This window comes from Clytia hemisphaerica, unplaced genomic scaffold (genome assembly GCF_902728285.1).
Source record: "Clytia hemisphaerica strain Z4C2 unplaced genomic scaffold, Clytia hemisphaerica genome assembly, whole genome shotgun sequence".
Classification (NCBI taxonomy): Eukaryota; Metazoa; Cnidaria; class Hydrozoa; order Leptothecata; family Clytiidae; genus Clytia; species Clytia hemisphaerica.
In genome coordinates, this window is record NW_027104532.1 from 72,874 (window position 1) to 97,611 (window position 24,738).

The following is a 24,738-nucleotide window of genomic DNA, read 5'->3' on the forward strand; positions in this document are numbered from 1 at the left end:
ATTACAAAAATTTGATATTTTTTGCTATTACCATTGTATAAACAAACATACACACACTATATCATAAAACCCACAAATATTACAAAAATAAGAAAAAGTATAATATGAATGGACCATAATTTGTTGGTCCGACATTTTAAGCATTATGTACACCACGTGACTAAAAATTACATATAATTGTGCATATCAAGATATTGTTAAAAAATTTTACAAAATAAATTAAGTGTTTTTCATTGTCAATAATAAGTCTTTCTCCCTTTTTATCTAAAAATTTTACAAAATAATTAAAAAATAAATTAAAGATTCCTCTAAGAAAAGTTTATTTTGTTTTAGCCATTGCTGATTTTAATTTTCGGTCTGCTCTTTCTTCACGATCGGCTGCCGGCATTTTCTGATGCTGACTCAACAAATTTTCTCGTTCTTCAAGTTCTTTGCGGTAAGCTTCCAATCGTTTTAATCTTTCAGATTTGGCGATCATAGCTTGAGTGAATTGTGAGCGCGCGGACGATAATTTATCGTTGGACGAGCGCACAATTTCGGACATTCTTTCCATTTCGGACGGAGTTGAACTATTCCGTGCAGCGTCCACATAACCTGCAACTTCACTCTCTAAATTTTTCACTTGCGTAGAAAGTTCTAATGATTGACGTGTCAATGTTGTGAACTCTAAATCTAATTCATCAATTTTATCCTTAAGTTCATCAACTTGCGCTTCTAAGAAGGTCTCATAAAAGTCTTTTTCTTGATTTTCAATAACACCACTCGTCATCGGACGCTGTCCAGTTTTCGGACGTGAAGTTGTGGGTCGCGGTGGAACGAACGAGAGCGCGAGCGGTGAACGGGCGAGCGCCAGATTACGCGTGTTTTGTTTGGCGATCTCACGCGACATTTCACGATTATTGCTGGGTACGTAGCGGGATACAGGACGCTGGTCTTTGACCTAAAAACAAAAATGACATGAGATGAAAAACAAATCGATGTATTAATTGAAGCAGAGAAAAAAAGTATAAATGGCCATACTATTTTGTAAAGGAATTGGCTGGACAAATTGTGAAAGAATAATCAACAATTTCTCACCCTTCCAAAATCTATTTTTCATAAAAACGTGCGAATACAACAAATACTACAGAGGGAAAGCAAGGTAAGAAAAAAAGTGATTATCAACCCATACCTGGAATTTCAACTCTTTCAATCTTTGATCGACTTGACTTTCACTTCCCTGGTTTTTCGTATCCGTAAGTTTTTCCTCAACATCACCCAAGAAATTACGTAACTTATTACTGACAATGAAATCTGTGTATTTCCTTAACCGTTTAAACATGACGTCACGATCGAACTTTTGACTTGTGTTATGTTTATTGCGAACAAGTTTGGTGTCTAGAAGATCGTTCACAACATTCGATCGTTCCATTTCGTCGTGCGTATCACCAAAGACCGTTTCCAAAACTCGTTTACCGGCATCCTGTACCGACATATTTTGGTCGTCCGTGAAATTGACAAAGGCCTCGTTCATGGCATTCGAACGCCGGTATCGCGACAAAAAGAGGTCCGAACAGACCACACTTAATGCTTTGTAGAACTCCTTGACGAATTTAGGATCAGAGTCACTGCGCATATCATCAACATGGGTGTGGCATAAAGTATGGACCAAAACCAGGATGAATTCTCCAACGTTCTCCAAACGATCACGGCGTAAGTATAGCAACCGGTTGTTCGGGTCATAGTAAAATGAGTTCCTGTACGCATTATGTGACAGTGTGGAGTTAGGCGGTAGTTTATCTGCAAGTAGGATATGTACAGGCTTGTGGAAGCAATGTACTCCTAGGAGGTCACGAATGAAACATGAGAATTTGTAAATGACAAATTCGCGAGCATTCAGCTCATCCAGATCGACTGGGGACAATTTCTCATCACTAATGAATAAAGTGTCATCCCTCTCATCGATGTATGAATCTGAAGAAGAAAGATACAATCAAGAATGAAATTCAGCCTTACTTGTAAGGACTTCCTTGAAAATGAAATAAAATCTGGGCAACTTGAAACAAGACGTTTAAAAAGCCATGGTCTAATAAGCCGGGTTGTTTTTGGACAAAAGGTAGTCTAAAAATCGATTTTCACCTTCTTCTTTTTGGTCTTTAGATGTTTTGGGCTCCACACCGTTCATTCGGTCCCGTATGTTTTGCAGTTTTTGATAGAGTGGTGATTGCATCAACAAGTTGACCAGCTCATTGTCGGACATTGGTGCAGTCATCAAGAAAGATGCTGGCATCTGTGGAATGGAAAGAGTTATTGGTTTGGATCAGGAAAATCGAAGAAATGTTTTCTATATAAAATATCGCTATAGTAATGATAAATTGTAGCAGAGAGTTTGTCTGGATATCGCTGATTTATCCACAACCAAGATGCAGCAGCTTGAAGCATATTTAAAATCAATAATAATTTCAAACACTCGTAATCAGAAATAGTGTCGAGTCTATGAAATTATACAGGTTAAACATTGAACATAACCCAACAAAACAAAAACATACCTCTTCGACAGGTTGTTCGGGAGCAGCAGGTGTATCTGGTTCCGGCATGGAAGATTGCACCAAATTATCCACATTGATGGTCTCCTTCAAGATCATGGTAGCATCACTCTTCAACTTGTCTTTCTCACTATCCAACTGTTCTTTGAAGTCCTCTTTCGCTTCTTCTGATTTCCGTTCAAGTTCTTTCAGTTTAGAATGACGTCGTTCGTCACGTTTCTTATTTAGCCTGTTCTCCAACTGGCTTTGCATTCGCATACGATCAGCGTCCATTTTATTCATCAGTTTGGCCAAGTCTTTACTGTGTTCCTTCAATAAAGCATCTTGTTCTTCCTTAGATGCTCCCTGTTGAATCAATTTACTGATTTCTTGTTTCGCTTTCGTTTTCTTCTCTTTCAATAGAGCTTCTTTACGCGTGTTCAACGCTAAGATGGCTTTATCGTTCTTCTTGCGTTCGTCTTCAGCCTCTCTTTCAAGCGCAGCCTCGTGTGCAGTCAATTCTTGTTGCAAACGTTCAGCCTCTGCTGCCTCGAAAGCTGAAAGATAGCATTGAAAAGGTTTAAAAATACGAAGAAGTGAATTTTTTTTGCGGGCAGGTTTCTTCGTAATACTAAAATATTTCCTAAGTTAAACTACCGTTTTAAGACTACCGGTCAAGCGACACTATTAGGCAATCACGACCCTTAGAGGTCTTAACAAATGAGTCTCAGGCCTCTAAGTTAAGACAACATTATATTATTACCTTCCATTTCTTTCTTGAGGCGAGCCTCGTTTTCATGTTTTTGTTCTTCCAATCTCTCTCGCACTTCTTCAAGTTCTCTTGCAGCATCTTGTGCTTGTCTGATGGATGAGTTGTGATCTGTCGCTTGTTCTGGTGATAAGTCGCTCAAATAGTCCGCATATTCCTATAAGAGAGAGTTAAATGCGTGTAAGTCAAATCATTCTGCTTGATATATCGAGACTAAAATCTTACAATTACATTCAAACAGAATTGTAATTTTATTCGAATTACAATCTTTTTTAGTTCTAATTGTGAAGGCTAACCCGGAACAAAATTGTTCAAAATCGCTGTGTTGTTGAAGAGCAACCTATTTTTAAATTTGATCTAAAGCCTTCATATAATAAGGGCTTTGTTGCTGATCAAACTTTCTCTTTTCGCTTTACCTTGTAGTGCTTTTCTTTGAGCTCTAATTTAGCTTGAGCATATCTCAACTCCCAATCTGACAGTGCGTCTTTCTGTAACGCCTTCTTCTCAGCGAGTTGTTTACGTTCGAGTTGACTCATTTCGAGTTGTTGCTCATTGAAGAGTTGTCCTCGACGTTGTTGTCTTTCATCAGGTGAAAGATCTTCGTCTAAAGGCAAGATGTGAAAAATAGTTATTTCATAGTATTCATCTATAACTTTCTGACCACGCCGTTTTATATGTCTTTATAAGTGATTTTTCAAAACATTCCGATATATCGACTTAGATCTGTTTTATGGTATTGAACATTCTACAACAAGGATTTTTTTATTTCTATGTGAGAGCATACTGATTTTCCTTACTTTGCAGGTCTTTGATTTGTTGTTCCTGTTTGGCGCGTAATTCGTCTTTCTCGTTGATGTGTTTATTGGTGAGATCGGAGAGCAATCCATCCAAAACAACTTTGCGTTCTTCACCGTACATTTTCTCAAGGTTCGCCAACTCCTTCGCTTGACGTTGTTCAAGAATCTATGGCAAAGGTAGAGTGAAAGGTTAAGTGACATATAATGGATATATTTCAAAAAGTTGTAATCTCTGTTAACTAATACAGCGGAGTCTCAATAACTCAAACCCGCACGGGTAAAACAAATTTGTTTGAGTTAAGAAGATCTTGAGTTATTGAGATTGGTTTATAAGGCGTTGTTAAGGGACGAGAAAAATTTTTCGTGTTGAGGAGAGGTCAAGGAGACTCTACTGTATGTTACGAGTCTTAAAGTCTACAAAGAAAGAGGAAAGGCTTTTTACGCCCCGTAGAATCAAGATTTCCTGAGTTTAGTATTCAATTCCTAAAATTATAGTGTGAAGGAAAATGGCGAATTTTGTTAAAATTAGCAAACACTTCTTCATTTCTAAGATGGTAAAATGGTAAAATGGTAAAATGGATGGTAAAATCTATACCATCACCTTAAGTGCTAATTGTTTACCTTTTTGACGATATATTCAGTAGCTTCAGCTCCATTTTCACGGATAGCATCCAACATGGCTTCGCGCTCTGCTTCTTTCAGCTAAAGTGTGAAAACAATAAAATACATTATCGTTATTTCAAAGCGAAAACAAACAAAAGTACAAAAGAATACTTTAGGTTTATTCCTGCATAGAAGTAGAATCAGAAGACCTAAAAGATCCCAGGGGGGGGGGGCACTCAAGGTAAATGACCTACAGTACGTGCAAAGTGCACTGTTGTAATGGTAAAAAAGATCAAAGATGAGAAAAATTGCTCTCCAGGGTGTAAAATTTAGAAAATCTGACCATATTTGTACTCAAATTTTGCTAAGGCTAATTTATCACGTGAATTTGGAGATGTGGAATGGGTAAGAAATGTCCAAGTCACTCTCTCCATTGGAACGATCAATTTATCAATAAGTTTGTTCACAGGGGACTTACCGCGTTGCGTTCAGCGTCAGCCAATTCTTTCTTTTGTTCCAATAATTCTTTCGCCATTTCACTATCATGTTTTGTTTTCATAGCTTCTTGACGCATGCGTCGTTTGTCGGCCAGCTTCTGTTGCAAGGCTTGATGTTGTTTCATGCGATCACCGTCTAGTGATTCCATCAGATTCTCCAGTTGTGCTTGATGCGAGGCTAACAGCTATGGTGGAAAAGTAAGAAAATGTAATTTTTGAAGAAAAAACTTTAGTCTACTTGATATCGAACACCGTTTTTTAAACACTTTCTTTAATGACACTTAAAGGGACATAAAAGTAGTAAAATGTAAACATTGCGCGAACCATGTGTCATCAAATAAAAACAATTGAAATCACATGTCCAAAACAAACTTGTAAAACAATTGGAACAATCAAAATCAGCCATATTTGTTTTGTTTTTTTTTATTTTGACCTGTGACATTTGTTTTGATTTTGTATCCCGCTGCATACGGTTTGTTTACAAATTTCGTCAGTACTTTTATGTCCCTTTAAAGCAGTGAAGTGTTAAATTTTCATCTTTTAATTCCTGTATCCACAAATCCCCTCTGGTAGAATAATCAAGGTTCAAATAATGACATTAAAGGAAAATTACCTGTTGTGTTGCAGCTGCCGAGAGGTCACTTCGTGCGGATAATTCAGCCGCTTGACGATTCTTAGCTTCTCTTAGTGTTCGTTCTCTATAAGCTTCGAAGTCTTGTATTTCTTTGTGTTCGTTATCTTTCGCTTCACGTGCTAGCTTGTCTTCTAGTCTCTCCATCTCCTCCTGTTGTCGTTCTTGGAGTTCTTCAAGCGTGCGCTCTTGTTCGCGTTTCAATGCCTTGAGAGAAGGGAAAGTACATTAAGAAAATAGTCGTGAGATGAGAGCACTGATCTATAACTACTTGACAAGATCGAGTTCCCATATCAAGAGAGCATGTCCAGGTCTACAGACGACTAGTCCGCCATCTTGTTTTAAAATTCTGGTCGCCAACAGCGCGGTTCGAATATTTTGAAATCGAAAATCTAAGATAAATTATAAAACAACATGGCAGACTATTTGACTTCAAAACTGGACACACTTCCGTGGGAAGTGCCTATCTAGTGCATAAAGGACTATCATATCCTACCTGTTCTTCAGGTGATTGGCCAGCCACAACATTGGGAATGACAATATGTTCAGCTGTGGTCGGTTTACTGTTAATAGCGAGATGACTTTGTTCCTCCAAGATCTTCTGCGCTGCTTCCTCTTGTCCCTTACGCTTGGCTTCTTGTTGTCGGCGTTGTCGACGGGCCGCTAATTTGTTCTGTAGGGTGACGAAGTAAAGGGAAGTTCCATGGAAAATGCTTCTTATTACATAATGAAAATCTTTGAGCATTATTGGTTCACTTTAACGCATTCTTACCACTGCTTTTCCTTAAATATTCTCTTAAAATTACCTTTTTGCAATGTAAACAAACTTAGGTTACTTAAGATAACTGAGGAATTTTCTTCATTCATATAAACTTTAATATATCGAAATTATACCAACTAGTTTTAGGTTGTTGATAGGGAATAGGTCTAGCAAATGATAGGGCAATGCTTGAAGAAGACTCCTTGATCGTCAGATTCACATTACTAAGCTTAGCTGCAAGTAATGCGAATTGGATACTACACCAACCGAACAACAAAACTTACCTGGAGTTCATTGAGTTGTTGTTGTCGTTTTCGTTCGAGATTGTCGACGGCGATATTGTTGTCTTTTCTCAATTGGTCCATCATCTCCTCAACAACTGAATTGTCCACGTTGTTTGAAGCCACCATCTGTCAAAGAAAAGTCATTAACTTTGAATTTTTGAAGGTTCTTTTTGTTTTGTTTCGCTAAGAATTTGATTAATAAGGAACGAGTATGTTTAGTCAAAGATCGGACAAGTTTATCATTTCTAGTCATTCTCTCTATAAGCCATACATTTCAAAATGCTTATTTGCGGAGCTTTTAACACCGTGTAATGTACATTTTCTGAATTGTAAGAAAAATAAAACAAAACCAGAACTTTTGATGTCTTTAGGAGGGTTGTTACTTATATCTTATAAAAAACAATAGATGGAGCTGCTAAGTTCCTGGCAAAAAGAAAATTATACGGCATCTTTAATGAAAAGACATCACAATTCTGTTAACAACCCTTGGAATAAGTCAATCGAAATATTCAACAGTGAAGACCAAGGCTTCTACTTTGTCTACTTTAGCAAAGACGACGCATTATTTTGCTTCAAGACGTTCTATCTTGTGTTTTAGATAGGATTTCTGTGGTTGTTAAGTGGCAAAGGAAGAATGGGGGATAGAACACAACATTTACCTCCTCCAAGAGATCACGATGCATTTGTCGAATACCATCTTTGTAATCTTCATTCATTTTCTTGCTGATCTCAGCATTCTGTTCTGCTGACTCTGCATTGAACATGGCTTCGATGACGTCAATTTCTTTGGCATGTTTCTTTTCGAGGTCTTGCAAATCTTTTCCATCGCGAATAGCCTGAAAAGTTAAGAGGATGATGAATGAATTTTCACAATGACGAATCGTTTCAGTTAGAAGTAATTTACTGCGCTTTTATTATTATTAATGAAGGTTGTTTGTTCTAACTGTTGTAAAATATCAAAGTAGGAAAGTTTTGAAGGCTTAAAATCTAAAATTACTGAACAAAAAAAAGTCTTTCAAATACAGCCATAATCTAAGAAACCCAAACAAACAAACGAATTTACCTTTGCTTTTTCGATCTCTTGTTGTTCTCTCAACTTTCTCAATCGTTCTTCTTTCCTCTTATTCAACTTTTCTTGGAAAGAAGATAACTGTTCCGCTTTCTTGCGTTCCATTTCTCGCTCCATTTCTTCGTTCTTTTCAAGCTCCTTGTTCAACAAATCTTGTGCTACTTCAGCGTATAAGGAACCATTCTTCATCATCATGTCCTAAAGGGGAAACAAAGATAGCGGTCTATTATCTCCCTAGTTTGTATTATGGGATACAGAAAGCAGCCCACGTTAAATAACTCTTGTGGAAAGTTCAGTTGTTCGAACTTTAATCAATATTTATGAAAAGTGGAAACAAATATCAATATAAATACAGTTGAGGATCTAAAAAAAAATTCTTTGAAAAAAAAGTGAATTAGGGAAAGAGTCAACTGTACCCTTTTTATAAAAAAACAATTCTGTAAAAATAAAAACAATTCTGTAAAAATAAAAACAATTCTGTAAAAATAAAAACAATTCTGTAAAAATAAAAACAATTCTGTAAAAATAAAAACAATTCTGTAAAAATAAAAACAATTCTGTAAAAATAAGAACAATTTGAGAATAATGCTGAGCCTCAAATTGCTCAATTTCAAGCAAATCAAGGGTCAAAATAGTAAAGAAAGGAAAATTAGACCATTATAAGCGGCTGAACGTTATCAGCAAACTTATTTTCAAACTTGTCATGTAAAGAAGTTCCATTTGGCTTTAACTTACGATTTGTTTTCCGAAACTTTCACTCATGTTGTGTCCATAGGTTTTGGCATCGTCTTGCGCAATCTTGCTTTCTCCAAGGGCTTGTTCCTTGCTCTCCTCCAGTGACACCAGGTCTAATGATGATTGCATTTCAGCCAGAGATGTGGAGATATCAGCCACTTTGTCAACTTCAGCCAATTTCAAGTTGTTCTCCATCGCCTGAAAAAAAGTAAATATTTCAATAGCTTTCACCGTTATAAATAATTCGCATGTAAAACCTTTTATCCAAAAAAGTATAAATTTCGAAATAGTATAAAAATCGACTACTTTTCGACCGCTCGAAGAAATTGACATACTTAAGTACAGTAACTCTCAGTAATTGGATATCGGACACTTACCAGTTGTTCATGTCTCCATCGCAGAGCCTCCAATTTCTTTTTGCGATTCTCTCCCAACTTCTCCAACAGACTCCTCCGTTGTTTTTCTTTCTCATTCAGTAAACTCTCCTCCAGTTGAGCAAGTTGATTGTTGTGTTTCTCCAACACCGCTTGCATCTCTGGTGCCGGCAATTCTCCGGACAGTTGATCAGCCAGTTTGCCGGCCATATTTCGCATCAGTTCGCTTCGTTGGGCTTCCTGTAATTCAGAGTTTGATGTCGAATATTATATTAAGACCATATTTCAGGTAACGGTCACTGAGCTTTATATAGACCCTGGAGGCATTTTCTCAATCCCGACTAAGCAAAATCTGTTGATCGGAGTTTTTTTGAAAGTGGTACTCGCGCCGAGAGCGCTAGATCTACTTTGCTTTCACACTAGTGATGTAGTGCCGTTTGTCGTTAGGCAAGGTTTTAACATTACAATGGCTTCTTTGCGAGTACCATTAACAAAAAAACTCATCTCGATCTAAGATGGCGGATATAGCTTGACCAGAGATAATAAAGGTCAGTGGTAACGGTCCCGTTTCGCTCCGAAACCAAATGAAGCCATTCCATTGGTTAGAGAAGTGACGAAAAAATTGAATTTAACCAGTAGAAGGCTTTATTTCGTTTCACACTGACACGGAACAGTAGTGAAGCCATCCTATTGGTTAAATTCAATTTGTACGTGTTCTAAATCAGATCATCTGTAACAAGGAGATCAAACAAAACGTTTAGAGTGCGTGGAACCAAGAATCTATCGATAGTACCATTCAGGAGTTGAGCTTATTTAAGCATCTTTAACCTATGCTCTACTCCTCGAAGCTTAAAAATTTTTATTCCACTGGGTTAGACATTGACATTGACTTGTATAGAGTTTCAGATAAGAAAAAATTTCCAACATACCTGTCTTTGTGAGAGATCCTTCATAGCTTGGTCTTCCGTCTCTCTCAACTCTCCTTCAACTTGCATTCTCTCAGCGTTCATCACACGCAACACTGATCCAAAATCGCCAGTTTGGTACGTGATACCAGGTCCCAGTTCCCCGCCCATTGCAACACCGCCTTGAGCATGCGCTGTAGGAACCATTCCTGCTTGTCCGAAAATTGGGTTAATTCCTGTTCCAGACATTCCTGGTTGAAGTGTTCCGGTCATTCCAAGTTCCGCTGATTGTGTATTGGCACCCATCCAAGAACTTTGTTGCATTGAGATGGGAGCCGGACCACCGCCTTTTCCGCCACCCATTTCCGCTGTTTGCTGGTTGGGGAGACCGGTCCAATTAGCAGCTTGTCCTGTTGGTAAGAAAACATATGTTTTAAAGCTAATTATTTATCATAAACTTGATTTGGTTCAAGTTTTAAAAAAACATGTTCGAATACCAGTTATCCTAGATTATGAAAATTCTACTTCAACGAGGCCAGCAAATGACGTCATTCGAATGACCATATTTTTAGATTCAACTTCTGACAAAACAAAAAATCTGGAGACCAATATGAAAGGATAAAAATATTTAAAGTCAGCTTTTCTACCAAATAACCCAAGGACAAATAAAATTGGTTCGCTCACCAGTGTTGATTGCACCAGGGATGATTTGTGAGTTCGGCATCAATGCACCATTGTATCTGCTCAACAAGGATTGCAACGTCTTTTGTAATTCTGCTTCTCGAGCAGCTGAGCCACCTGTCAAAGCGTAACTCATGTTACCCGTGTCCACTGTCTTCGATTGTTGGTCTATGATGAAGATGTATTGAGCAATTGTAGAAGAGATTGTCTCTATTAACCTTCTCTATAATCGACTAGTCTCAATATATTTTCCGAAATGTATCAAAAAGTAATGTAAAAAGGCACGATATTCGAAATCGACGGTTTTCAAACTTTTTCCGAAAACTGGCGATAAAATGTCATTTTTATCATATAATCACTTCACCCAGTTTGAAAAAATGTTAGTTTCGAGAATAAAAGTATTCCATTACTGGACAGTAGGTTCTGCGTTGAAAATCCATGGCTGCAAAAAGCTTTCGTCATTTCCTTTTCTATCGTCATGAATTTTTTTAAATTCTTCAAAGAGATAATAATCGCATGTCTGGGTTGAATATGTCGGAGTTTTTTTTTTCGGGAAAAGAATAATTAGAACCATCAATTCTACTATAACCTTCACCTCCTCAGATATCTTATATATAGCACTAGAGCTATACACTGTCTTTTTCAAGCCACAGTAGTTGAAGCTCTATCTAGTGTTTTATAAAAGATATCTGTGCTCACCTCTCTGTTCATCATTTTCGTCATAAAGGCCAACTTTTCCATCACCACTTCCCTGCATGGCTGCCATTTGAGTAGCCTGTGCCAACTTGGACACATCTAGTTTATCCAGCATGTCTTTCAAGCCTTCAGTTTGCTGGCTGATTCGGTCGTAAAATCCACGCAAATCTGATTGATGACGCGCCAATTGTGATGAAATGTGAAGTGTTTGATCTTCAAGTTTATCGTACAATGTTCGAACGTTGAAATGTTCCAAAAGTCCGTTATTGTTGGTACCTGCACTCAACGCGAATGGTTCGATGCTTCCGTATGTTAAGGATTCCGCATCAGGGCGTGCATCCGGATTATCGTGAACACCGGGTATGGGAATCACCGGAACTGGAGCACCTATTTGTATTTTGGTCGCAACACGCTTATGGGGTAGATGCCTAAAATCATTATAAATGGTTTGATATTGGAACAGAGGATATGGTCACGGTAAGTCATTTTTGGCTATTTCTTGTACAAACTTTAAATGTGAAACTTTTGATTGCACAAGGAGTCAAACTATGCGCAAACAATTCAATTTTGGAACAAAGCCGAAACGTAGTATAACTTCTTCAAAGTGAATTCGAAAAGTGAGGACTAATTTAAAATAAAAATCAGCTGTACTTACCCATGGCTCTGGGACGCCACAGAACGGCCAGAATGACCAAGACCACCACGCAAACTAACATCAATGCGATGACAGACCATATCACATCCCAACGTGGTTCAAAATTACGCACCTAAAATATAAAGAACATTCTGAGGAAGATTCTAACGTCAAAAATGAGAGAGTTATAACAAGTTGCAATGCAATGTCATAAAGATCAGCGGTAAAAGCAAATTTTTCCTCACAGAAAAAAATTAGCCCATTGTCGAATTTAGAACAGAAACGTCTGTGACAGAAGAATAATTTTTCGCACTAAAAGAAGGGAGTATAAAGTCCACAATTTTGAAATAAATACCTTTTGTGGTCCTATCTTGAACAAGCTGAACATTTCGGGCATAGGAGGAACAATCTTTGAAGTTCCTGGACAACTCGATCCTATCTCCAGTACCGTGACAATAGTCTCCCGTTGAACATTGGCTTTGTCGTAAAAGACGAACGTACCGGCTTCTCCAAAGACGTTGGCGAACGTCGCTATTTCGAGGTCCGTAGTACGGACTAGAGTGTCTAACTCACGGAATTTCCCGTAATCGAAGTTCGGGTTGGTATTGTAGAGATGGTTTTTGCGATATTGTGGATAGTTGGATAGTGAGCGGTTTGTTTTAATGTTGACCTGCCACATTACTGCTTCTCCGATACTCACGCAGATGACGGGCGAACGAATACCTTGCGTTGCGATGGGTGATGTGACAACGGCACGACGTCGACGACTTGATGTGTTGTTGTTAATTGGTTGCGTCGGGTTGTTTAACAATCTAAAAGAGAAAGGGATAGTCCTTTGTAATTTGTTTAATGAGAATTAGAAGTTTTAAGTTGGGACTCTGATATTCTCATTTTTCATATTTCACGCTTACTGTTCTTAAATTGTTCTAACCAAAACAACAAATTAAATCTGAGGCTTCAATTGTTCTTTTTTCAAGTGTTGGCCAAAACCGAGTCCCATGTTTTTACAAAAAAACACAGTCGTTAAAATAACCTACGTTGTGAGTTGATCAGTTTTCGTGGCAATGAAACCATAGGAACCATCATCAGTCATGGTAACCAATTCCAAATGTCGTTTGGTACGATCGAAATCATTCAAACCGTAATTATGTTGTATGGGGATGATAGTTGTGACTCCATTGATTGTCATGGTTAGTGTTTGTCTCCCGTTGTCGTCCTGCGTGATGGATGTTTGAATAGCCGTGTTTGCGCATGAGCCGTTACAAATTTTCAAAGCACTTTGGTATTTGTTACAAATGCAACCTGTTTGGTATGAATGAAGTACAATAAAAAGCTTTTAAAAGAAATTTAGAGAGAGGACTAGCATAATCTACACAATAGACAGCTCCAGGGTTTTTGGCCTTACTCTTGGTCTATAGCTATAGGCACTGCTATGGGCGGCCACTAGTGACCCCCACCGGGAATTCGCTTTTTAATAGGATTAAACATAATAGAAACTTTAAACAAAAGAAGTTTATCAATAGAGATTCGAAATATGTTTGTTTGTTGTTGAATGTTTACAGTACAGCTAATTGGCTTAGGTTTCGAAACTCTCTATTGTTTCATCAAAACCTCAATGCGCATGCGATGTATCCGGATAAATTCAATATTTAAAACAAGAGCAGTGCGCATATCCCGAAGAGTAGGAGTTTTACGCTCGAAACAAAGGAAGATATGACGTAGCCTAGGAATAGCACAAATTATTAAGGGTTTCAAAGATACAAAATTTTGAAAAGTTTTCATCACAGACGGAAATGAACTTTGAACAACAAATCCGACCAGATTCTTCATGTTTTGCAGAATTTTGTTGAATTTGGAGACGGAAAAGCCTCTTTTTGCACCTCGCTGAGACGGAAATCTGTATACAGTAAAACTTTGAACACTGAAAAAGTTTGAACACTGAAAAGAGGAAATATTATTTTTTGTCATGGACTTGTACAAACGTACCTTTTCTGTCGACGTCAAAAGTTCCGCCTTGCCCTCCACACAAAGGATTACAATAATCTGAAGGCAAAGTATTCGGGTTGATACACTTTCGTGAACTTGCGTCCAATGTCTCATCACTACCACATATGGGTGAAACCTGCGATTAAGACAGAAAATTTCTTCCTTTTCATCTTACCAAGAACATAACTATACGTTTTTTTATAAGAACCAACTATATAAGAACATAAGGTTTCGATGACTAAAATATTAGGAAGAGAAGAACATTTTAAGGCTTTGCAAACTCTAAAACACCTATTTTCTTAGGGAAATACTCACAAAATGATGAAAATAAAAAAATGTTAAGAAGATTTTTAGGCTTGAATTCGCTTTGATTCGAATAATAGAATTTAATTTAGACGCAAGGCAAGTTGGTTACTGATTTTCTAATTAGAGATTGAGAACTTACGATGAGTTGGCAATCTTTGTCACTGTTCCCTTCTTCTTTCTTCACATCGACGTCATCATAATAAATATATCCACTCTTGCAATAACATGAACCATCACTCAACGAAAACATACGATTCAAACCCAAACAATCACATTTGGCCGCGCGACCATTAGCGTACGCACTGCTACCGCAAGGTCGACACGCGCGCGATCCTGGTTGACTGCTGAAGGTGTCTGTAGGGCATGGGTAACAATCACGTGATTCAGAGGCTTTGGTTAAATTACCGAACATACCAGTTTCACATGGGATCTATGGAAAGATGAAAAAGTTAATTAACCGGAATCTCAATGGTCATTTTTATTTGAGTGATACATCAAATAAGAGAGCGTATCGAATAGTAGAGTGTCGTATAAGAGTGTCGTTTCAGAGTGTCGTTCAAGAGTTTCTCGTTGACGGTGAGTTTAAATATTATCGGATAATGGAACATATCGAATAGAAGAACGCTGGATTAGAGAGTGTCAACTGTAGTTAAGATTTTATCAAAAATTAATGCTGTTATGAAAAGGACATGTTTCATTAATCAGAAGAACTATATCCCCTCTGCAACACGTCTAATAAGACATGCTCTTCTTTTTTTGAGACCGTACGGTAAGGAACCTGTTATCCGATATCACTAGAAACAAACATCTGAAAACACAATAAGAAGTACACTGGAGTCTCTTTAACTCGAACCTCTATTACTCAAATGTCTCCTTAAATCGAACAAGTTTTCTCGTCACACTTAAGTTAACAATGCCTTATAAACCTTAAATTTCCTTAATTCGAACAGATTTATCTTCCCCGTGCGTGTTCGAGTCATGGAAACGGAACCATCAGTATCCATCCAATACAACTAACTTACAGGTTTTTCAACTCCTTCCGGACAATAATGACCGACCGGACATTCATTTTCATGCGGATCTTTCGTTCCTTGCGGACAGAAATAACCCGCCGGACATTTGGTGCAATTCAAGCGGAGCCGGTCGTTGCCATAGTAACCAGCGGCACATATGAGACACGCTTCGTCAGCGGTTGTTCGGTTACCATTGATGGTTGTGGCTTTGTAACCAAGCGGACAGATTCGTTGGTAGGAGCTACCTTCCGGACAGTAGTAGGGATATTCACAACGTGTGGGCACTGACGTTCCATTCTCGCAATAGTAACCAGCTGTAGAGAAAAATAGTTTTTTTGTTTTAAAGCAGTTTCCTTATCGAAGGAAACAAAGGAAAAACAAGCTAGATGCTGAATGGACCTACCTGATGATGAAAGTTAGATAGCAATGCAAGGAGAAAAATGAAAAAAAATCAGTCAGAAAGCATAACGCAAGAAATTCATCATTGATTGATGGTAGGGGGAGAGGAAAGGGTTGTAGGGAAAAAAATAAATAGAAAGTTCTGGTCGCAAAAATCAGTTTTATTGACAATTGAATCATGCTTGATGGTGAGCATTGTTATCAATAATGTTTTTGTGTGAAAAACATAGAAAATATAAGGAAAGAATCCAATGAAAATCTGCAAAAACGGCGATTTCCGGAATTTTCAACCGGAAAAGAAATTTTCTCAAAAATCGAACTCGGCCATGTTTTGAGCATTGCGAATACGCATCTTTCTGCAAAAAATCAGAAAAAACTAAAAATAAAAATTCGAGAAAATGTCAAAAAACCGGTTTTTCCGGCATATTTCCGGCATTTTCGGCCGGAAAAAAAAGTTTTTCGAAAATCGGTCTCCGTCACATTTTAGGTATTGTCATATTGCGTCAGTGTGCAAAATTTCATAAAAAATATAAAGTACAGCTCGAGAAATTCAAGAAATACTGTCTTTCCGGCGAAAATGGGTTGTTCCAGCGACTTTTAAAATAGTTCTGGCTTCAAAAATCAATTTTATTGAAAATTGAAACATGCTTGATGGTGGGCATTGCTATTAATAATGTTTTTCAATGAAAAACAGGATTTAAATGAAAAAACAACCAATTATAAGGAAAAAGTCCAATGAAAATCTAGAAAAACGGCGATTTCCGGCATATTTCAGGTATTTTCGACCATTTTCTCAAAAATCGGTCTCGGCCATCTTTTGGGCATTGTTAATACGCATCTTTGAGCAAAAAATCAGAAAAAACTAATGATAAAATCTCGAGAAAATGCCAAAAAAACAGTTTTTCCGGTATATTTCCGGCATTTTCGGCCGGAAATGAATTTTTTTCGAAAATCGGGCTTCGTCACAATTTAGGTATTGACATTTTGCATCAGTGTGCAAAATTTCATGAAAAAATAGAAAGTACAGCTCAAGAAATTCAAGAAATACCGTTTTTCCGGCGAAAATCGGCTGTTCCGGCGATTTTTAGAAAGTTCCGGCTTCAAAAATCAGATTTATCGACAATTGAATCATGCTTGATCGTGGACATTGCTATTAATAATGTTTTTGTGTGAAAAAACAACGAAATATAAGGAAAAAGTCTGATGAAAATCTGCAAAAACGGCGATTTCCGGTATATTTCCGGCATTTTCGACCGGTAAAGATTTTTTCTCAAAAATCGGACTCAGCGAAGTTTTGGGCATTGCTAATACGCATCTTTGTGCAAAAAATCAGAAAAAACTAATGATGAAATCTTGAGAAAATGCCAAAAAACCGGTTTTTCCGGCACATTTCCGGCATTTTCGGCCGGAAAAGTACATTAATTGAAAATCAGGCTCTGTCATATTTTAGGTATTGCCATTTTGCATCAGTGTGCAAAATTTCATGAAAAAATATAAAGTACAGCTCGAGAAATTCAAGAAATACCGTTTTTCCGGCGAAAATAGGCTGGTCCGGCAATTTTTAGAAAGTTCCGGCTTCAAAAATCACTTTTATTGACAATTAGACCATGCTTGATGGTGGGCATTGCTATCAATAATGTTTTTGTGTGAAAAAACAACGAAATATAAGGAAAAAGTCCGATGAAAATCTGCAAAAACGGCGATTTCCGGGATATTTCCGGCATTTTCAGCCGGAATAGAATTTTTCTCAAAAATCGGACTAGGCCATGTTTTAGACATTGTTAATACGCATCTTTGTGCAAAAAATCAGAAAAAACTAATGATGAAATCTCGAGAAAATGCCAAAAAACCGGTTTTTCCGGCATATTTCCGGCATTTTCGGCCGGAAATGAATTTTTTTCGAAAATCGGGCTCCGTCACATTTTGGGCATTACCATTTTGCATCTTTGTGCCAAAAATTAGGAAAAACTAATGAGCCAATCCCGAGAAAAGCTAGTAACGAACGGACGAACGAACGAACGAACGAACAGAGGTTAATTTATAGGACCTCCACCGGGGTAGGTCCAATAAAGTTAACTTTATAGCTTTAGGTACATTCCAGACTAAGTAGGCAAAGAAAAAAGAAGAAGAAAAATATCGACACATTTTCCAATTTCAATGTGTTGTCTTACGATAATTCGGTATCATTCAAAACTATTTCAAAGAAAGCTTTATCGTTCTCAAGATTTGAAGTATTTCTTGATGAAACAAACCACCTACCTGGACAGATGTAAGGGTCACCAGTTTGCGCCGGACAGTAATAACCTCCCGGACACTGTTTCTCACTGGCTGCACCGTCTGTAAGATTATTCTTGCAATAAGTACCGGGCGAACACGGTATTCCGCTGTAATTGGACGAACCAAACGGACAATAAAAGCCTGCCGGACATGGTTCACATTGTTCGGGGTTGGCCGCTTGCGGGAGGATACGTCTGCGTCCGGCCGGACACCATACCGGTTCTTGACCTTCAGGACAGTATTTCCCAACTGGACACGGACTGGTTGTATAATTGGATATGCCTTCTTTGTTACACCAGAAACCAGCTGGGCAAGCGAAGCAATCTGATTCATTCTTTCCCCAAAACAAGTCTCGATAAGTCAATCGAGGACAAGGTTGTGGACGATATCCTTCGACGCAATAATGGCCCACAGGACATGGGTGAACTCTTGGATCACCTGTAGCAAACAAAATAATATAAATTGAATACAATTGAATCAGTCTAGAAAGAACACCATTGATGCCAAAAAAGTTTGTGTTTTTGTATTTTTTAATCATATGGTCCCTTGGGATTTTAACAGGCACGACGGAAGCTTTTTAAATCATGTACGGCGAATGAGGAAACTTCAGCGATTTTACAGGCGAAGAGGAAAATTTGTGAAAATCTGATACGGCGGCCGCTGCACCTGTCGTACCCGTTGCGTCGTGCCTGATTTCAAAACAAGTTTAAAACCAAGCTGGTAAAGATGAGGAAAATTTTCTATAGAACATGGAAGGGGGTAAGGTCATTTGAAGAACCGTTAGAAACCTTAATTGACCTTTGTTAAGATAAAAAACAAAGCAAAGAAAGTGACACCTACCTTCGAAACACTGTTGGCCAGCGGGGCATGGCAAACAATCTTCCACGTTCCCTTTGCCACCGTAATAATTCTTGAAGGTGGCATTCGGACAGGGTGTGGGCTCGATGGTGTGATGTGAACAGTAAAAGCCTGGTGGACAGGGACCTGCTTGTGTGACAGCGTTGGTTGTGAGGTTGGGTGAAGGAGAGGGACTTCCTGCTTGACACCAGTATCCAGCTACACAAACACCTACCACAGAACCTGTTAGATTGAGAAATATATATAATACGTAATTAGAATATCTTTAACCCTTGCTTTTCAGTTTCAAAAGCCGTAAGCCTTACATAAAATACTTGAAATAAAATATTTTATTTGGCTTTTAACCAGTTACGCTTTTTGGACGTGAAAAGTTTGTCGGATTCGATCATTTTGTAACACATTTGCCCCTAGAACCCAAACATTGTAATTTTACAATTTCAATGAGTTCAAGTAATTCAAACTCTTGAGTGATAGAGTCTGGATCATAGAAACTCCACTCAAGCGAGTTATTTAAGCAAGAAGGTTTTAAAGTAAACTTCAACATACAGGTGTGATCACATTTCTTCATTACCTGATTTACAGTAGGATCCTGAAGGGCACGGTCTGCAATCTTCCGCTCGCTCCAATCCATAAGCCGTATCATTGGTGAAGGTTCCATTCGGACAAATGATGGGAATTTCCGTTCTTGCAGGACAGTAATGTTTGGGTGGACATTTTTCCAGGTTTTTCACTTTGCTTGTACAATAGTAACCTGCTGGACAGTCTCTACATGTAGCCCGACCGCGACTTGGTTGGTAAGTACCTGCAAAAGAAGTTGAAAGTCAAAGGGTAAAAAGAAAAACCATCACTTTTCACATTAGCCATGAAACACTTATGTGAAATATTCCTAAATCCAAAAAAAAAGAAACACAATGTTTCCCGTAAAGCCTGCCTGTTCTATCTACCCAAATTCGAACGGTGATAATGAGGTCTTGTGGGGAACGTTCAAGATTAGGATACAGTCGCTATTTTAGTTGAATACCGTAATTTCTCTAATTTAATACGTCCTCTAATTAATGCGAGGAAATTATTTTCGTCATTTTGAACTAATTTAAATCCGCTAATTATTAGTGCGAGCACCCATTTACCTACTTTTGATTTTCCTCTAATTTAATACGGTAAAGTTCAAATTTTCCTCTAATTATAGTACGAACTGATTTTTTCAGGATTAGTTTTGTTCTTTCAAATTTTTCAAATTTTCAAAAATATTATTTACAATTCAAAAGGGTCGTCATCGTCATCGTCTTTTTCAGTGGCATCGTCCTCTAAATCTAAGATAGTTTTAGCATTACCCATGCATTGTTCGTAGAATTCTCCACTTCTCACTTTGCTTGGATCAGTTGTTGTGATGCCACATACTTCAAATGATCTGGCTACCATCTCTTTGTCGTTTGACAGAACTTTGTGTGCTTTCTCAACCCAGTCTACAATATCTTGTTTGCTTGGTGGTGGAAGCTTGAAGTCGGGTTTTGATGAGGGTTCAGGCATTTTCTCGATGACTTTAGATACAAAAAACAGAAAATAAAAAAAATTGTCTTTTTTATTTTTCCTCCAATTTAGCGCGCCTTTACAAAGTTTTTCCTCTAATTATTAGTACGATAAAAAGATTCCAGATTCAGAGCAATTTATATCCTCCTATTATTAGTGCGACACCTCCAAAATAATTATTTTTTTGGTCGTATTAAATTAGAGAAATTACGGTAGCCCAGTAATCTAGCATTTTACGCAGCTTTTCAACTGTTTACACGGGGGTCTACCGGTCTACAACATGACGCTGACAACTTTAAATTACTCGGCTTGTAAACAAGCAAAAATACTCCAACTTTTTTTCTACCTTCCCTGTATCACATTCGATAGGCCATGCAGTTCCATTCGGACAATAGTGTCCGGCAAAACAAGTGAAATTTTCCGGTGTTGGAACCTTGGTCAAATGATTACTTGGACAGTACCATCCTTCTAAGCAGAGATCTGTTGGTGAAGTCAACCCTGGTGTTTCACAATACGACCCTGGTGTACATTCAAAGCAATCAAGACTGTTTCGAGCACCTGTGATGTTACGGAAACGTCCTCGAGGACAACCAACCGGTGTTGGAGTACCGTCGGGGCAGTAATGTCCAGTTGGGCACGGGCCGTTGAGTGGATATCTTGGATTGCTTGCGTTTGGAACTTTCGATGAGGCGCCACCTTGACAGAAATATCCTTCCTCGCATAAACCGAACGGTTGTTGGTTGCCGTATCCAGGACAATACATACCCGGTGTGCAGTCACTGCACGCTCCTTCTTCACTGAGACCGGATCGGTTATTGAAAGTACCTGGTGGGCATGATTGAGCTACACCACCGGGACAGTAGTAACCTTTCTTGCAATCGATGGGTGCGGTCATGTTGTAATCTGGACACATTTTACCGACATCACAATCGGTGCATTGACCTTGTCCTTGGTTAGCTTGGTAGGTCCCTGGCACACAACTTAACTCAATATTGCTCCCTATGAAAGAAAAAGGTATCATCTTGATTAAATAAAAGCGTTTCACGTTTTAGCTGGTTCATTCTTACCGTATTTTATTTTAGCGTCGCACAAAGATAAAGCATGCGGCTACGGTGCACAAAATGACGGGGTCATAGCAAAGAACTAAAAATTGTACTTGATGCATGGTTTCTGCCTACTTTTTCAGTCCTCCCTTAAAATGCAATTTTGCCCTTAAAGAAAACTCCCCCCTTAAATCGAACAAAAATTACCGGTACCCCTTGTTAGAATGTCCCCCCTTAAAATGAAAAAAAAGAGGAATCCCCCCTCAGATTTTTATTTTTAGACTTTGACAATAACAAAGTACAACGATTGGTTTGGTATCAATGCCATCAACATTATATTAGTAACATAATGATATCCAACTAAATAAAATTCAATAAAAAGAAATCATTGAAAATAAACTGGATCCTATAATCAAATGATACAAATAAAACTTTTTATGAATAAAACCAAACAAAAGATGCAGTACCTGGTATAACAGTTGTGTTTTGTTCATATCTTAGGCCTTGTAAATTATCTTTATCATTAGATTTGAACTGGGAATGTTTTCTGATTGTAGTCCTAGTTTAAGTTAGGTCGAGTACGTGGTCTTCCCAAGTGGAGAATTTAGGCAGTAAAACACAAGTAAGATTTCATGCTTATGACATTGATTTTGGATGTGACAGAGCTGAAAATGTCAAAGATCATTAATGACAAAGATCATTGATGTCGACCAACCATTGCAAGAAAATCTTTGTACCGTTCAGCAAACAATTTTTACAATAGAGTTAGAGAGAAGAGAGTATGCAGATTAATGGGCCCCCGGCAAGCCATTTGAGTGGGGGGGAGGGGGCAAGATTTAGGAAAAAATGTCGCCCACCATGGTTGGGCGACGAAGAAATTTTTTCACTTTTTACACCCTCAAAACAGCTTAAAACGTTATCTAATTGGGGAGAATAATAGTTTTTATGGTTTGATTTGGTCTGTTAAAGGTCATTCTAATGTAAATAACTTTCAATATAGCATGGTCTGCAAAATAGTGGGCATGAGATTGTGAGCACAAAAACGGGAAAGAAGATATTATTAGACAAAGAAAATTATTATCAATAAAACCAAATATTTTAGTCCCCCTTTTTTCTTATTTTGATAGATTCTTGCAGCCCTTGATAAAGAATCCCCCCTTATTTAAAAAAAATGACAAAAATCCCCCCTTTTTTAAAAGGCAATTTTTTTGACCCCCCCTTATTTTAAGGGGGGGGGGGGCAGAAACCATGTTGATGTATATCTGCTTCGATTCTTTAGACAACTTTTAAAAATGATCAAGAGTAAGTGGAGAAATCCTAAGAAAGAAGTGGTGCTACCCCCATCTTTGGTTACAGTTGTTAAAGAAAGTGGAACCTTCAGATCACCCTCAACTGGATTTGAAACTTTCTCATTTTTATTTTACCACGTGTAGCATCCGAACATAACATATCAAAGAGTAGAGAAACTTGTGCAAAAAAATTTTACGCCCAAAGTACGGTTTCAATCACTTTCAGTTGGAGAGAAAAATTCAAAGAGATATTAAAAAAATTAGACGAACCTTCTGGACAGTAGAATCCTTTAGGACAAATATATCCAGTCGTTCCATCAGCTGGTGTTCCAGTGAAAGCGCCGCCCAAACATACATAACCAGCTGAACAATTCGGTGGGTTCTTCAACTCCTCGGCTCCACTTACACTACAGAATTTTCCAGGCGGACATAATTGGCATTCACTTTCTTCTTTCAACCCAGACTGTCCGGAATATCGTCCCATCGGACATGGCTCAGGTACAGATGTACCATTTGTACAGAAATATCCTTTGGGACAGAGATCATTATGGAAATCGAAAGTCCATCCGGTCACAGGGTTTTGCTCGAAAGGCGAAGGTTCTTTAGCTGCTCCGTAACAATAATGACCAGCGTAACACGGGCCCGTAACGTTCTTCAAACCCGGAACAGCACAATATGATCCGGGTAGGCAGGGTCGACATTGTGAGATGTTCTTGTATCCTTCCTCCGGACCGAAATAACCAGCCGGGCAGGGGAACGATTTCTTATACGAAGTTCCTGGTGGACAGTAATGACCTTCGGGACATAACTTTGGATTAACAACTGATGGATCTTCGGCCGGGTCGCAATAAAAGCCTTCAGGACATTGGAGACAAGTTTCTTGACCAGGTGATGATTGATACGTTCCGTTTTCACACTGTACCGGATATTCAGAACCCAACGGGCAATAGTGACCGGGCAAACAAAGATATTCGGATGGTGTTGCTGACGATTGACCGGGCGGACAGTAAAATCTAAAATAGAATAGTTGAGAAATAGTAAATATTTTCAATATCTGTATATCCCAAGCACATTTATTTTGAAAAATGTTCGATTATCAACTTCATGTTTTTATCGATATTTTCATGCCATTTGACTGGTTGAAAATGGTAAAAAGATATTCAGCCGAAATTATAAATTAAGAAATACACTGACCTTGCACTACACTTGCCCGTCTCTCGGGAAAGACCTTCAGTTTCACAAAAGAAACCAGCCGTACAATTCAAACAATCTTTCGACTCTTGGTTGCCTGTTCCGTTAGCGAACGTACCCGCAGGACACAACGGTGGAACGCCGGTCCCTTCCGGACAGTAACTACCGGACGGACAGATATGTTGATTAGGGATGGTCGATGAACCAGAGCAGTAATAACCAGCTGAGCAATTTCGTGTTGGGTTTTCAAGGCCAGCATGTGCGCAATATTTTCCAGGCGGACACGCGGTGGGTTCGCTTGAACCGCGCGGACAGTAGTGGCCAGCGGGACATATGTCACCTGAAATAATATTCAAAAGAGGTGGTTTATTAAGTTTATGGTTACCGTATTACTTCGAATAAACACCCCGGGCGTTAATTATTTTTTAAGAGGGGCGTTTATTTCAGGGGGCGTTTATTCGAAGTAATACGGTATGTCATTATCATCTAATTTGGATCGTCATATTAAGCCACATGAATAGCAAAAACTATTGCATACCTTTCGTTGTATTTTGTTGTTGACAAACACAATCATGAGCCTTGTAACACGTATCTGATGGTGATCCACTATTTGACGCCTCTAACGCCCCAATATCACCAGGGCGTGAGGATTCGGCACCCCCTCTACAAAAGAATCCAGCATCACAAAGATCGTTTGGAATGATGTTTCCGTAACCTTCACAGTAATAACTCGGTGGACACATCGAGCATGAAGCATCACTGCTTTGTTCTGTTTTGTTGTTGTACGTGCCGGGTGGACATTTGTATTGAGTGGAATATTCTGTTCCGTTAGGACAGTAATGACCCATGGGGCATGGTTCAGGATTGATGGTTGTTCCGTTGCAATATTTTCCTAAAAAATAAGGAATAA

The 24,738-nt window shown here is 38.4% G+C and overlaps 3 protein-coding genes across 3 annotated transcripts in view; all 3 read right to left on the reverse strand.

Annotated features, from left to right (window-relative positions):
* On the reverse strand, positions 1–12,385 carry LOC136822439 (trichohyalin-like). Its single transcript, XM_067078700.1, has 21 exons — positions 12,295–12,385; positions 11,961–12,072; positions 11,309–11,733; positions 10,613–10,777; positions 9,953–10,338; positions 9,027–9,263; positions 8,650–8,847; positions 7,909–8,112; positions 7,505–7,681; positions 6,846–6,971; positions 6,298–6,474; positions 5,784–6,008; positions 5,152–5,355; positions 4,692–4,772; positions 4,071–4,236; positions 3,690–3,877; positions 3,268–3,430; positions 2,529–3,061; positions 2,119–2,269; positions 1,172–1,953; positions 1–940 (listed from the first exon to the last, which is right to left on the reverse strand). Exons 2-21 carry the CDS (start codon positions 12,038–12,040, stop codon positions 320–322), a joined length of 5,289 nt encoding a protein of 1,762 aa, XP_066934801.1. The 5' UTR covers positions 12,041–12,072; positions 12,295–12,385; the 3' UTR covers positions 1–319.
* LOC136822433 (zonadhesin-like) lies at positions 12,211–19,436 on the reverse strand. The gene is made up of 8 exons (XM_067078692.1): positions 19,325–19,436; positions 18,761–19,000; positions 17,903–18,358; positions 15,254–15,558; positions 14,371–14,661; positions 13,926–14,061; positions 12,977–13,241; positions 12,211–12,751 (listed from the first exon to the last, which is right to left on the reverse strand). The coding sequence occupies exons 1-8, from the start codon at positions 19,434–19,436 to the stop codon at positions 12,211–12,213; spliced, it is 2,346 nt and encodes a 781-aa protein (XP_066934793.1).
* The window catches only part of LOC136822434 (multiple epidermal growth factor-like domains protein 6), a 25,661-nt gene continuing 15,474 nt past the window's right edge, over positions 14,552–24,738 (reverse strand). Inside the window, exons 9-17 of the mRNA XM_067078693.1 lie at positions 24,367–24,720; positions 23,832–24,168; positions 22,908–23,650; positions 20,652–21,304; positions 19,350–19,580; positions 18,761–19,000; positions 17,903–18,358; positions 15,254–15,558; positions 14,552–14,661 (exon numbers count right to left, since the gene is read on the reverse strand). Coding sequence (XP_066934794.1) covers positions 19,506–19,580; positions 20,652–21,304; positions 22,908–23,650; positions 23,832–24,168; positions 24,367–24,720 — 2,162 coding nt within the window. The 3' untranslated portion in view covers positions 14,552–14,661; positions 15,254–15,558; positions 17,903–18,358; positions 18,761–19,000; positions 19,350–19,505. The remainder of the gene's footprint in view (positions 14,662–15,253; positions 15,559–17,902; positions 18,359–18,760; positions 19,001–19,349; positions 19,581–20,651; positions 21,305–22,907; positions 23,651–23,831; positions 24,169–24,366; positions 24,721–24,738) is intronic.